This window comes from Apodemus sylvaticus, chromosome 7 (genome assembly GCF_947179515.1).
Source record: "Apodemus sylvaticus chromosome 7, mApoSyl1.1, whole genome shotgun sequence".
Taxonomy (NCBI): Eukaryota; Metazoa; Chordata; class Mammalia; order Rodentia; family Muridae; genus Apodemus; species Apodemus sylvaticus.
Genome location: NC_067478.1, coordinates 2,312,130 through 2,326,005, shown reverse-complemented (window position 1 = coordinate 2,326,005; position 13,876 = coordinate 2,312,130). Strand labels below are relative to the sequence as shown.

The window sequence follows — 13,876 nt, the reverse complement described above, 5'->3', positions numbered from 1 at the left end:
TACCTGCACTGCGTCCACTGCACCCCTGCCCTCTCCACTGCACCCCTGCCCTCTCCACGTGGCTGTACTACATCCACTGCACCCCTGCCCTCTCCACCTACCTGCACTGCGTCCACTGCGCCCCTGCCCTCTCCACCAGCCTGCAGTGCGGCCGAGGGGTCCTTACCTCTTCTCAAAAATGTTTTTCAGGTTCTGTTCCTCTGTGTCGAGGAGGCTGAGGCCGTCCGGGATCACCATGAGCCCTTCCTGGTCATCAGTTTTGCTTTGACAGCTCAGCTCTTTCTCCCTCTTTTTCTCCATCTGCTTCTGTAACCGTCGGTGCTGTAGCTCCTGCATGGCCTTGAATTGGAGTCGCAGAGTGTCTGCAGAGCTTTCATCCGCCGCCATCTTGCCCTGAGAACAGAGAGGCCAGAGCTGACTGTACAAGTAGCACACGCATGATGAGGGCCAGCTGGGCTGAGATTCTCTACAGAGCCATCAGCAAGTCCAAGGAGACACTTGGACACTCGCCTACGGCAGGGTAGAGCAGACTCTCCTGCAGGTGGCAGCAGGAGACCCACTGTTCTGACTCATTTGCCCCTTCAAGTGTCAGCAGCTTTCTTTTTTTGGTTTATTTGAGACAGGGTTTCTCTGTGTAGCCCTGGCTGTCCTGGAACTCACTCTGTAGACTAGGCTGGCCTCGAACTCAGAAATCCACCTGCCTGTGCCTCCCAGAGTGCTGGGATTACAGGCATGCGCCACCACCGCCCGGCTTGTCAGCAGCTTTCAATTCTGGCTGCACATCAGCATCTCCTGAGAGCTGTCCAAGCTGAAGATGTCTGGCTCATCTCCAGACTGGCTAGATCCCAGGCTCTGGACATGGGCTCCAGCTGTCACTTCTTCTTCACAGCTGGGGCTAGAGCGATGAGTGGTGCATACCTACAGTCCCAGACTTTGAATCCCAACAGGAGAATTAGGCAGTTAAGGCCAGCCTGGGCTACATAGCACTGTGTGTCAAAACCCAAAACTAAGTAAATATTTTATCTGACGTATAATTTACACACATGAAAACACACACACGTGAATAGACAGCTCAGCAGATCTTTCTCCCACTCTGAGGTGACCCACTCACTCAGAAGACAAGGCCCAGAGTACTGGGCTCAGCACTAAGGCCCTTTGGAATCAGGTGTTTCTGACATTAGCCTCCTGTTCATCTGTCCTTCCTTCCCACAAGTAAGGAAAGAGCATATGATGACATAAAGAAAACATCATTTCCCTTAAGACACAGCAGCCAACCAAGCCACCACTGCCTGCTGTCTTCCTCAGACATTTCACACTCAGTATCAAAGTAGGAGCTCGAGACAAGGTGTCATCTGTTCCAGCCTCCTCTCAATTCCAAACAGCATCTAGGCGGCAATTCCTGTACCCAGGACCACTCATGCCTACCAACTCTCTGCTCCCGCCTCCCTCTGCCCTGGATGCTTGTCTACTGGGAATCAGAATCCTGTGGGCACGCTGAACAGTTCACCTGGTCCTTTCTCCTGTTTCACTGGCCCACTGTCACTCGTGTAGGGGTCCAGCACATGTTTAGCTTGCCTGCACAATCGTATCCTGGCCCACACATCACCCCCCGCACAGCTTCTTCAGTCCATCACCTTGCATACCACAGCCTCTTTCTAACAGCATGACCTCTCTCTCAGCTAGACCACTGCTATCACAGGCGGCACCGCCATTACACCAATGCTCCAGCATGGCCCCCACTCTCAGACTCCACTGCCAGGCCCCACCCCACGCTGCTTCTGTTCACTCTTTTGCCTTTCACATGATTTCACATGACTAGAGTCATACAGTGGGTGGGTTTTTGTGACTAGATCTGTTTCCTTTTTTTTTTTTTTTTGGCTATGTGCCATTCTCCAGATGTTTGACCCCACTGTTGCATGCATCAGGCCCTTGCATTTCACAGCTGGGTAGCATTTTAGTGTCTAGAAGCCACACTGGGCCTATAGTTGCAGCTGCCACTTGGACACCCAGAATCAAAATGCTATGAACACGCACACTGAGAAGATAATCATGTGAGCATGCTTTCATTTCTCTTCGTAAATACATGGAGTGAAAATTCTGGTTCTGTGGTAAAATCTTGTTTAACTTTCTAAGAAACTGCTGTGCATGTGCACAGGTACACACAGACACACATATTCACACACGTATGCGTGTATGCAGGCATACTCTCTGCCTTTCCCCATGTGATGTCTTGAACCCCAATAACAAGGCCATTGTCATGTACAGCCCCTCAGCCTTGGACTTGTGGCTTTGTGAACCAAATGGATCTCAACCAAGCGCACTCCCACACACTCCTCCCCTTCCCTGCAGATCTGCCCACTTGGCTCCTGTGAACCTGACCTGCTCCTCTCCCTCCCCTCTCCCAACAGTCCCTTCTGCCTCATGTACAGTGTCTCCTGTTACCGTTTCTCTGCCTTGAGAACCCTTCACAGGCTCACGATCACCTCTAGAGTCATGGCTGCACAGTCTAGAACCGTGCATGAGAGGAAGGGCGAGATCTGTCTCCAAGCTGGGCTTATGGACTAGCATAGTAGTTCTCAACCCTGTCCTGCTTCCTGGACGGCCATGCTTCTTTTCCCAGGCTGTACCATGTCCGTGCGCACCCTCTTTAGCCATCTCCCATGGACAACATCTGAGCTGCTTCTGTTCCTTGGTTAGTGGGAATGGCACCTCTGTAATCGAGCACGGGCAGATTTCTCCATGGCAGGGGTAAACCTCTGTTCTTTATACCCCACTCAGTCTGTGGTTCAGTGTTACAGAAACCAGAGAGATGAACACTCATTGTCCAATAATCATACATTTTAGTTTTTATAATCGTCCTCGAGTCTGTTTTCGTATTGTCTCAGTTTACTCCCAGGCTCACCCATACCTCAGGACATTTACACTCGCTGCTTGGCTGCCTGACCGGCCGGAGCTACCACCTGCCCACCTGCTCTCAGACACCCTCAGTGCCAGGCCTGTCCCCCGTGCTCCTGTAGGAGGGAAGACGAGTCCAAGCCCTCCCTCTCGCTGTGTCATCTTCCTCAGAAGCAATGAGTATCCCTGTATCCTCACTATATGTCCATAGGTTCACACGTTCACTGTCTGTCCACAGGCTGTCTGTCCACAGGCTCACGTGCTCGCTGTCTGTCCACAGGCTCACGTGCTCGCTGTCTGTCCACAGGCTCACTGTCTGTCCACAGGCTCACTGTCTGTCCACAGGCTCACTGTCTGTCCACAGGTTCACTGTCTGTCCACAGGTTCACTGTCCACAGGCTCATGTGCTCACTGTCTGTCCACAGGCTCACATGCTCACTGTATGTCCACAGGCTCACATGCTCGCTGTATGTCCACAGGCTCACGTGCTCGCTGTATGTCCACAGGTTCACTGTCTGTCCACAGGTTCACTGTCCACAGGCTCATGTGCTCACTGTCTGTCCACAGGCTCACGTGCTCACTGTCTGTCCACAGGCTCACTGTCTGTCCACAGGCTCACGTGCTCACTGTCTGTCCACAGGCTCACGTGCTCACTGTCTGTCCACAGGCTCACGTGCTCACTGTCTGTCCACAGGCTCACTGTCTGTCCACAGGCTCACGTGCTCGCTATATGTCCACAGGCTCACGTGCTCACTGTCTGTCCACAGGCTCACGTGCTCACTGTCTGTCCACAGGCTCACGTGCTCACTGTCTGTCCACAGGCTCACTGTCTGTCCACAGGCTCACGTGCTCGCTGTATGTCCACAGGCTCACGTGCTCACTGTCTGTCCACAGGCTCACGTGCTCACTGTCTGTCCACAGGCTCATGTGCTCACTGTCTGTCCACAGGCTCACGTGCTCACTGTCTGTCCACAGGCTCATGTGCTCACTGTCTGTCCACAGGCTCACGTGCTCGCTGTCTGTCCACAGGCTCACGTGCTCGCTGTCTGTCCACAGGCTCACGTGCTCACTGTCTGTCCACAGGCTCATGTGCTCACTGTCTGTCCACAGGCTCACGTGCTCACTGTCTGTCCACAGGCTCATGTGCTCACTGTCTGTCCACAGGCTCACATGCTCACTGTATATGTTCACAGGCTCATGCACGCGGGCTTGCTGACTGCCTCCCTTCCTCCCTCCCTCCCCACCAACCATGAGGCCCACACTGGTGCCACTCCCTGCCCTTCCCTTGAGGCTCGCAGCAGGGTCTGGCACGCAGCAGGGAGATGAGTCGTTGGTGTCATGGCTATTGGTGATGCTTAGGATGCTGAGACGGCTCGGCTGCCTTTGCAGCCCCTCACCCAGCTTGCTGTCTGGCCTGCTTTGGCTGACAGAACACATTTCTCAGAAGCACAGCCATGAGTTTGAGGCCCCTGTGCAGAAGTGGAGGTCCAAGCCCAAAGGCACTGAAGGCTGCAGGTCCTGGCCATCCCTCCTGGCATGTCCTCCTTACCTCAGCTACGTTCTAGCTGAGTGCACGGACAAGCTGCTTCCCCATGGACCCTTCATGGCCCAAGCACTCCATCTCGCCAGTCCCCCACGGCCAGAGCTGACACCAAGCTCCCATACAGTTTTCCTTCCCACACCCAATCTGGCCCCTAAAAATACCCAGAAACAGCCGCTCATGGATGTACCCTGTGTCCAGGGCAAGCTACCTTATCTCTGCCTCAGTTTCCTCCTTGCTGAATGGAGGGTATTAATTATGACTTTCCCAGGGAAGATGAGACAGTGAAGTGCTAGAATGTGTGCCAAGCACTGAGTGTGGAAAGTGTGTCCTTGGTGCAGTGGAGTTGCTGTGAGAGTGCTGACCTTCACTGACAGATACCTATGCCCTGCCCGGCCTCAGCTCATCTGCTGAGATATACTGGCCCTTGCCAGAGCCTCAGGGTAGGGGAAAGCTCCCTGTCGGTGGAGTTAAGAAACCACAGCGGCTCGGGGTGGGGGGCACCCAAGAAGGCAGCCAGAGGTGGTTGGCTCAGATTCACGTATTCCTATGAACCGAGCGTCTGGGAATGACTGAGCAGATGCTGCCCTCATACAGAAGGTGCACACAGCCCTGCTCTCCCACGTGGATCTCAGGCTGGCAGGGGAGACAGGCCCTGACCACACAGATGAAGTGAACGTGCTCTGAGGAGAAGGTAGGAACCCCCACGGGCTGATAGCATGCACCCACGGAGACTGGGTGACCAGAAACACCCTGGGGAGGGAGGGAGGGAGGCCGCAGAGGTAAAGCTGGGGCGAAGAACCCCAGGAGCCCAGGACACTCCTGTCTCCTGAGTTTGACATGGCGGACACAGCGAACACCCGTTGGCCTTTTGGTCTGGCCGACCATCTGGAGTCTGGACATGCCCACCTTTTCCACAGTAACGGCCCTGACGCAGTCCCGATGTCCCCGTGTCACTAGGGGTGCCTCCGGCTACAGCTTACACTCCTACTGTGTCTTCTAGTCTCCTCGTGTTCTCTGGCTGCTTCCTGGCCATTTCTGGATCCAATGGGATCTTCTCCGGAGCCGCCCCTGAGCCCCTGAGACGCGCTGCCCTGCCCCCACTGTGAGTCACCTTTCCCATTGCTGTGGGCAAATGTGTGGCCAAAGCAACTCAAGGCGAGGGTGGCTTAGCTGGCTCTTGGTTTGGAGGATGCAGCCCGCCATGTCGGGGAAGGACGGCACCTGCAAATGGACAGTCACAGGGAGTCCACCCTTGGGAAGCAAGGAGGGATGAAGGCTCCACTCCCTACAGTCTGGGACTCTATGGGACGGTGGGTCTTCCTTTCTCAGCTAAACGTCTCTGGAGACACCCTCACGCGCGCATGCGCAGACACAGAGGCGCATTTCTGGGACGGCTCTAAATTTAGTCAACTTGCTAGTGAGTACAAACCAAACCAGTGCCTGCACTCCCTGAGCGCCATCTCATTCCCAGGTCATCGCCTTTGCACCTGACCTGTAGCAGACGTTACACACCAACTGTGTTTCTCCCCACTAATCTGTAAGCTAAAGGAGGACACACACTTAAACTTTCTTTTTAACTGTTTGAAACAGGGTCCGGCAAGGGCTGGCCTGATGACCCGGCACTTGCTGTGTAGACCAGGGTAGCCTCAAACTCACGGCAGTGCTTCCGTTTTAGCCTCCCAAATGCTAGGCATGTGCCACCATGCCTACCACGACGTAGATTTTCATCCACTTTGTTCATGGCTGTGCTACAGGACACTGTAGGTGCTTATTGGATATTTCTAGAAGACGTGAAAGAACCTGGCCTTTTAAAGACAACTACTATAGTTTGTAACCAACAAGCTACCCTAACCACAAGTAATTGTTACAAATACTTAGATAACCACAGATAACCACAAATGCTTACAGCCTTTGTTGTTGTTTTTCTTTTTAAGACAAATCTTGGTATGTAATCCAGTCCGGCTTTTTTTTTTTCCCAGGAGACAGGGTTTCTCCTGGCTGTCCTGGAACTCACTCTGTAGACCAGGCTGGCCTCGAACTCACAAATCCGACAGCTTCTGCCTCCCAGAGTGCTGGGATTACAGGCATGCACCACCACCCGGCTCAGTCTGGCTTTCAAATGTGAGTATGATTACCAATTTGGGACCAGCATGGGTTTTCTAGAGAGTTTTAAGGCCAGCCCAGGCTACAGAGTGAAGCCCTACTCAAAAGAACAAAGAAAAAGAAAAGAAGCTGTGCGCAGACCGAGAACAGGGCCTTGCGCACCCATCACTTCCCGCCAGCCAGACACTTTCTAATTCAGCAGCGTAGCTCATCCTGCCCCCCAACCCAGGCCCCTTAGAAACCCGGAATGAGGGTCAAACCAGGGCAGCAGCATCTAAGCCGGGATTGAGCGGGTGAGGCCTGAGGCCACGTGCTGAGTGGCAGCCGCAGACCTGCTTCCTGCCCGCGCAGGTCGCTGGACTCGTCCACTGCCTTACGAGCACTTCCCGCGTGGAAAACACGAGTTTTCCACGCCTAGGGCGGGGCGGGAACAGCCCGTCCCCACGGAGAGGCCACTCGCTGCGGCCACGCCTTCCAGATATTAGTTCGGGCCCCCTAGTTTGGTTCCCCACTCTTGGCTTCCAGCTCGGTCCACGGTTCGGTTCCCCGCACTCGGCTCCACTCTCGGCTTCCGGCTCCGTTCCCCACTCGGCCCTCGGATGGTTCCTCGCTCCGCTCCAGGTTCCGTTCCCGCCGCTCGGCCTCCAATTCGGTTCCCCACTCTCGGCTCCCGGTTCGGCTTCTCGCTCTGGGCTCCATTCTCGATCCCCGGTTCGGTCCTCGTTCGGCCCCGGTTCAGTCCTCGCTCGACTCCCGCCCTACTCAGTTTTCCCTCACTTACCGCGGCTGCGCTTCGAGGTTTGTCTTCAGGGCCGCGGGCGCTTCCTCCGCCCTTCCCGACGCCAGCATGTGCTGCCTTGGCAACTGTCACCAGGGAAACCAGTCTGGGCGCGCGCGTCTACGGGGGCCGGGAGAGCCCTAAAGGTCTGAGTTGACAGTGCTGAGGAGCCGGGAAGACCTAGAACTGCACACACCAGCTGGACATGAGAAGGCAAAGCGCCTCTAAAGCCTTCACTCTTACGGAGTGTATTTTATTTAAGAATTTTAGGGGCTTGTTTTTGTTTTTAAAACAGGGTCTCTTGCATCCCAGACTGGTCTTGAACTCACTCTGTAGCCAAGGATGACCATGAATTTCTTATCCTCCAGCCCCTATTGAATGCTGTACCACTCAGTGCAACCGACCTCCAGTGTCTTTTAAAAAGTAGGATGCATATCCTACTGGCTTCCAAGGGTTTTTGAATATAGATGTTTTTTATTAAACATAACGTAGCTGACCGTAGCATCTTTGGAAATACAAAACAAGGCAGGGAGGATTTTGGGAAATGATTGTGATTGGAGCAGGTCAAAATTAATAATGCTAAAACAAATAGACAAAAAACCAAAAAATGCTTCCTCTTTTTTCAAACGGTGCACAAAGCTAAAAAAGGAATGTTAAAAGTGTTTATGGGTCACACCACAGGATGACAACAGACACACCCCTAGCCAGTCAGTCTAGTCCAACCCATGAGCTGAATCAAGTTCATCACAAAACCCTTTTCAGAAAAATTTAAGGTAGAGAAGTTGAAGACAAATACCAAGGACAACCTCTGCCTTTCCCATATACATGTGCACAGACACAAACAGGTGCACACTCCCATACTAAGAAAACTTTTATGTGAAATAACACACAGGCAATTATATCAGTATGGTAGAATTTTTAGGGCTTCTTATTTATTTATTAATTTATTTATTTTGCATTTTAGGAGTTTTTAAAATTTATTCATTTATTGTATGTATCTGAGTACACTGTAGCTGTGAGCCTTCATCTGGTTGCTGGGAATTGAATTTAGGATCTCTGCTCACTCATTCTAGTTAACCTTGCTTGCTCAGTCCCTGCTTGCTCTGGCCCAAAGATTTATTTATTTATAATATGTAAGCACACTGTAGCTGTCTTCAGACACACCCAAAGAGGGCGTCAGATCTCATTACAGATGGTTGTGAGCCACTATGTGGTTGCTGGGATTTGAACTCAGGACCTTTGGGAGAGCAGTCAGTGCTCTTACCCACTGAGCCATCTCACCAGCCCAAGATTTTTTAAAATAATGGAAAAAAAATTTTTTAAGAAAGTATTTTAAAAACAAAATACACCTCCCAGTTTGACACTGCTGTATGTCAGGGCCACGAAGGGAGGCAAACACGTTGGAAAGATGAGCTGGGGGAGACCAGATACTCTCACAAGCCTTTATGATGTGAAAGCCTTTAGCTATATTAAAGCCGTTTTTCTGTCCCTGTTCACTTAATGTGAGTAGCACATCATTACCTGTGAAGGTGCAGGGCTGGGTACCCACAACACTGCATCCACCTGCCCACCCCCTTGCAGTACAACTGGGCTGCCTGGGGTTGGATTTTGTGATGGTTTGTATATGCTTGGTCCAGGGAGCAGCACTATTAGGGGGTGTGGTCTTGTTGGAGTAGGTGTGTCACTGTGCTGTGGGCTTTAAGACCCTCCTCCTAGCTGCCTGGAAGTCAGTATTCTGCTAGCAGCCTTCAGATGAAGATGTAGAACTCTGAGCTCCTGCACCATGCCTGCCTGGATGCTGCCATGCTCCTACCTTGATGATAATGGACTGAACCTCTGAACCTGTAAGCCAGCCCCAATCAAATATTGTCCTTATGAGAGTTGCCTTGGTCATGGTGTCTGTTCCCAGTAGTAAAACTCTTAAGACAGAGTCACTGGTGGTTGTGAGCCTCCTGACTTGGGTCCTTGGGAAGAGCAGGAATTCTTAACTGCTGAGCTATATCTTCAGCTGGGCAACTTCGGATTTTGGTAAATTTAAACTTTCAAGGGAACCAATCCTCTTCCATCCAGCTTCCTATACTTCCCACTGTACACCGCCTTTCCCTGGGCCCTGGCTTCCTCTATTGCTTCCTCCTCCCACTCCAGATGTGCTGATGTGACCAGAAAGCACAAACCAACAGGCCTTTCTTTTTTATGGTCTTCAATTGCCTATGCGTTGGGCTGAGGCTGAGAACTGGAAATCTGCATGGCAGCAAAAGGCAGAGTGGATTTGGTAGACAGCACGGCAGGGCACCAGAAGGCTCTTCTCCACAGCCTGCAAGTGCCATTTACCCGCTTCATGGCCATGAGGGAGCTGCCTGGGGTGGGGATAATAGGAGCCAGCTGTGCGTATAAGGGATGGGAAAGTGCTGCTCCTAGGAGCAAGCCAGGACCCCTTAGGAGGAGAGCACACTGCGTCAGAATGTCAGCTGGCCTCCAAGGGTGAGTAGTAGAAAGCTTCGGGCATGAATGTACTGCAATCCTAGCACTTTGGAGGCCCTCACAAACTGGACTCAAGTCCAGTCTGCACTCTACAATGAGCCAACCTGAGCTACACAAGGAAGCCCTCCTGAGACACTAAGGACTGGAGCAGTAGCTCTGCAGTAGAGTGCTTGCCTTGTTTGTTTGAGGCCTTGGTTCTATCCTCAGCATCATACTGTGTGTGTAAAATGTTTGTACCACAGAATGGCTTTCCAGCTAATGGTTTTATGAGTGTGTGCTTGCACGTATGCCTGTGCACCATGTGCACATCCTGTGTCTGTAAAGGCCAGAGAGGGCCTCAGATGCCCAGGAAGCGGAGTCACAGGCAGCTGGAAGCTGCCACATGGTTGTCAGAAATGGAATCCAGATCCTCTGGGAGAGCATCAAGTGCTAGGAACCACTGAGTGTTCTCCCCTGCTCCTAAGGGTTGTGTTTAATCAGGATATTCCACTAGCACATTCTCTCAAAGCTAGGGGTGTTTTTCTCTAGTTTCTATTCTTTTTAAACCTTCCCACTTTCCCCGCTGAGACTCTTCTTACACTATTTGTTTGTTTTTCAGTCTGAAGAATTTGTATAGTTTATAACATGATGCTCTATCATACAGGAAGCCAAGAGAACTGGGATCCATGTCTTCATTTTTGTTATCTCAACCCCCACATCCTGTCTCTCTAGCCAGAACTACTTGTAGAACACTGCTAATTTTTGTTTGTTTGAGACAGGGTTTCTCCATGTAGCTCTGGGTGTTCTGGAACTCTCTGTAGACAAGGCTGGCCATGAACTCACAGACATCTGCCTGCCTCTGCCTTCCCAGTGCTGGCATTAAAAGTGTGTGCTACCACTGTCCAGAAAGCACTGCTAATTTTTAGAATTACATTTTATCTGTTGAGTGGGGGCACCGATGCCATGCACGTGTGTAGCGGTCCAAGGATAATTTGTGGGAGTTGCTGGCACTCAGGTCATCAGGCTTGGCGGCCTTTACCTGCTGAGCCACCTCACCAGACCTTAATGTGTAGCAAGCTTTAATTATAACTCTTTGTAACATTTTCAGAAGTATAAAATACTCAGATTAAATGTAGGAAATAAAACATTTTAAACATTTGCTATCCCATTGATTCTCCATATTCTGCAAATGGGAATTCTGTCCTCTGGAAGAATAGCCAATGCTCTTAATCACTGAGCTAGCTCTCTAGTTTCATTTCTTCATAAATAGAATTGTTACATGAGTTAAACAGGCTGAGGAAGAGGTTTGAAACATGTGAAATGCCCTTGTATTTCAGTAGTACCCACTGTCTAAGTACTACACACCAGCTGTCCTGCTTTATAAGGGAGGTTTGTTGAGACAGGGTGTCTCTGTGTGGTAGTTCTCGAACACCTTCTGTAGCCCAGGCTGGCCTTGCATTCAGAGCTCCACCTGCACAGCCAGTGCAGAGTAATGGTGTATGCCACCGTGGACCAGCTCAGCCCAGGGCTCTCAGCCTTTCTGATTATTCAACTCCCTACTCAGGAGCCCCAGAGGATTAAAAAGTTCAGTTTCTTCAGATTCAAGCTTTTGTGGTGTTGGTTCTGCCTCTAGCTTGTGATGCCCCTGTGTCCGATAGCCCCAGCTCCTACAGACCCTAAAACACTGTTCTCATCAGCTAGCTCCAGGTAGGTCTGAGTCTATCAACCGAGCTAATACCTACGATATGTTTGTAGATATGGACGTCTCATACTGGAGTCCTGTGCTGACTTTCTCAGAAGACCAGGTATTCTACCAAGATCCTGTGGCCCTCTGTTCCAGGTGACCTCCCAAATAGATGCAATCTATCCCAGTCCTGCACCAAGTCAGTAGCACAATGGACTGCCCTGGGAATTCGCTGTGATTTTCCTACCAAATTTGTCCATTTTATGCTCAGCCCATCTTACAGGTTTTTGTTGTCTAATGTTTGGAATCTAGCTTATCTCCCTCCCTTCCTTCCTTCCTTCCTTCCTTCCTTCCTTCCTTCCTTCCTTCCTTCCTTCCTTCCTGGTGCTGGACATTGAACCCAGGACTGCTTCAAATATGCTAGACAAGTGCTTTACTATTGAGCCACATCCCCAACCACACATGGAACCCACCCGATCTAGGGAATTACCAGTTTATCCTGCTGCCTGGGCCCCTGCCCTTACCCACTTACTACTAACCTCAGCCTCTTCCTCAGAGAGACTGAGACAAAGCTTCACTAGCACCCAGGAGAAGAAACAGGTGAGAGGCCTAGGTAAAAAGTGTAGGCAACAGGGAGAAGAGGGGACAGAAGTGAGACAAGCAGACAGGGCCTGGTCACTGGTCTGCAAAACAAGAGGCAGGAAAGATAACTGTAAGATTCAGAGGAGGTGTTGCTGACAGAAAGGCAAAACAGGGAGGTGAGCGGCAGCCTCTGCTGAAGGCGGACTTCTTCTCTCCCGATTACAGTGTAGACAACAGAATGCCAGAGGACCTGCCACTGGGTTCCCATGAGGAGACCGACGTCGACGATGACCTCAGCTTGACCCAGACAACCTTCCGCTTTTGCCCCTGCCCAGGGCAGGTGGCAGAGAAAGCAAGCTTGAGCCAGGAGCCGGCACATGCTGGTTCTTCCTAAATGTACCCAGGTAAAGCCATCACTGGTCGCGTGACATTCTATCTACCGGCCTGGGTTCCTTCTCTTTGAAATCCAAAGAGCTTTCCAGCAGGGTGGAGTACATGGGTGCTGGCAGTCCCACTGCCTGACACACAGCAGCCTTTCCTTCATCATCATTCGGATTAATCTTGGCCTTGCAGCTGTGAGGGAATGGGCTGAAGAATTACATAGGGATGGAACTTGACTGTGAGTCCTAGGGATGCTGGCCATCTGTGGGACAGGAGGCATGGCTTCCGTGACCACCATGGTCAGGGAGCTTGTGAATGTGGTCAGAGCCAAGTCTGGACACTAGATGTCACTGTTGCTCAGACACAGCCTCCCCAGTTGCTGCTGATGGGTTCCAGAACCCCCCAGTAAGGACCCAAACCTGCATGGGCGCTCAGGTCTCCTAACAGAGGGTAAGGGTTCTGCTCAGGAGCTGCGCACATCCGTCACAGTCTTTAAGTCTCTCAATCTCACTCACACCGACTACTGCAACAAAGTGCTATGCAACAGTTGTACACAACACCTTGAGCAACCCCCATGGGGAAAGAAGTCCACACATGCTCAATACTGACACAGCAATAAAGATTTCAGATCTGTGGTTGGATGAACCCCATGGGCGTGGAACCCACGAACAAAGGACCAACTGGAACTTCATAAATGCAAAAAACCCAAACCAAACCCAAAATTGACTCTGGTGAAGTCAGCAGGCATTAGCTGAACAGGGAACTAATGGCAAGCACTTTGGATACACTGACAGGCAACTGAGCAAGAAAGGCCTGAAACAGTCACCCCACACTCCATTATACCCAGCATTAGGATGACAGTTTCACAAGAAGCCAAAGTAGAATGCCTTTTCCTTGGGGAGCCATCCGATCCCAACCCTGGGCTCGGAATCTGTCAGCTGCTCGGGTGGCTTCTTCTATTGGCAGCTGCCACGTTCTGCTGTGACCACTTACCGCCAGCCTGCTGGGACTCTACACGTATACTCAGCACAGTCATACAGCAGCAGGCATGCACTGGCTTACGGAAGGACGCTTGGCGTGCTAGGCTAGGCCCCTTGGACTTCTCTTTTCTCTAGTCCTGGATATTGTTCCTACCTTAGATAGGGAAGTTACAGCTATCTGGCTCAGAGTGGCAGAACCATGAGTATAGGTGGACTTAGTAACAAATTCTCAAAATGCCAACACTGTTAAAGCAGGAAGCCAAAAACTGAAGAATTTTCTCAAACTTTTCCAGTAGCAGCTACACAGGAGTGCAGCGGCACGGCCAGTCCACACTCTGTCACGGGTGGGAAAACAGAAAACTGACTGGATCTGACTATACAGTCCATGATGGGACCATAGGAGCTGCAGTCTCTTGCTTAACTGTATTAAATACAATTAATCACTGCTGCTACTCCAATTTCACAAAGGC

General features: G+C 51.3%; 1 protein-coding gene across 1 annotated transcript in view; it reads right to left on the bottom strand.

Annotated features, from left to right (window-relative positions):
* Ccdc13 (coiled-coil domain containing 13) overlaps nucleotides 1–7,392 on the bottom strand; it is a 44,740-nt gene extending 37,348 nt beyond the window's left edge. Inside the window, exons 1-2 of the mRNA XM_052186929.1 lie at nucleotides 7,323–7,392; nucleotides 167–393 (exon numbers count right to left, since the gene is read on the bottom strand). Coding sequence (XP_052042889.1) covers nucleotides 167–387 — 221 coding nt within the window. The 5' untranslated portion in view covers nucleotides 388–393; nucleotides 7,323–7,392. The remainder of the gene's footprint in view (nucleotides 1–166; nucleotides 394–7,322) is intronic.
* Between the last annotated feature and the right edge of the window lie 6,484 nt (nucleotides 7,393–13,876).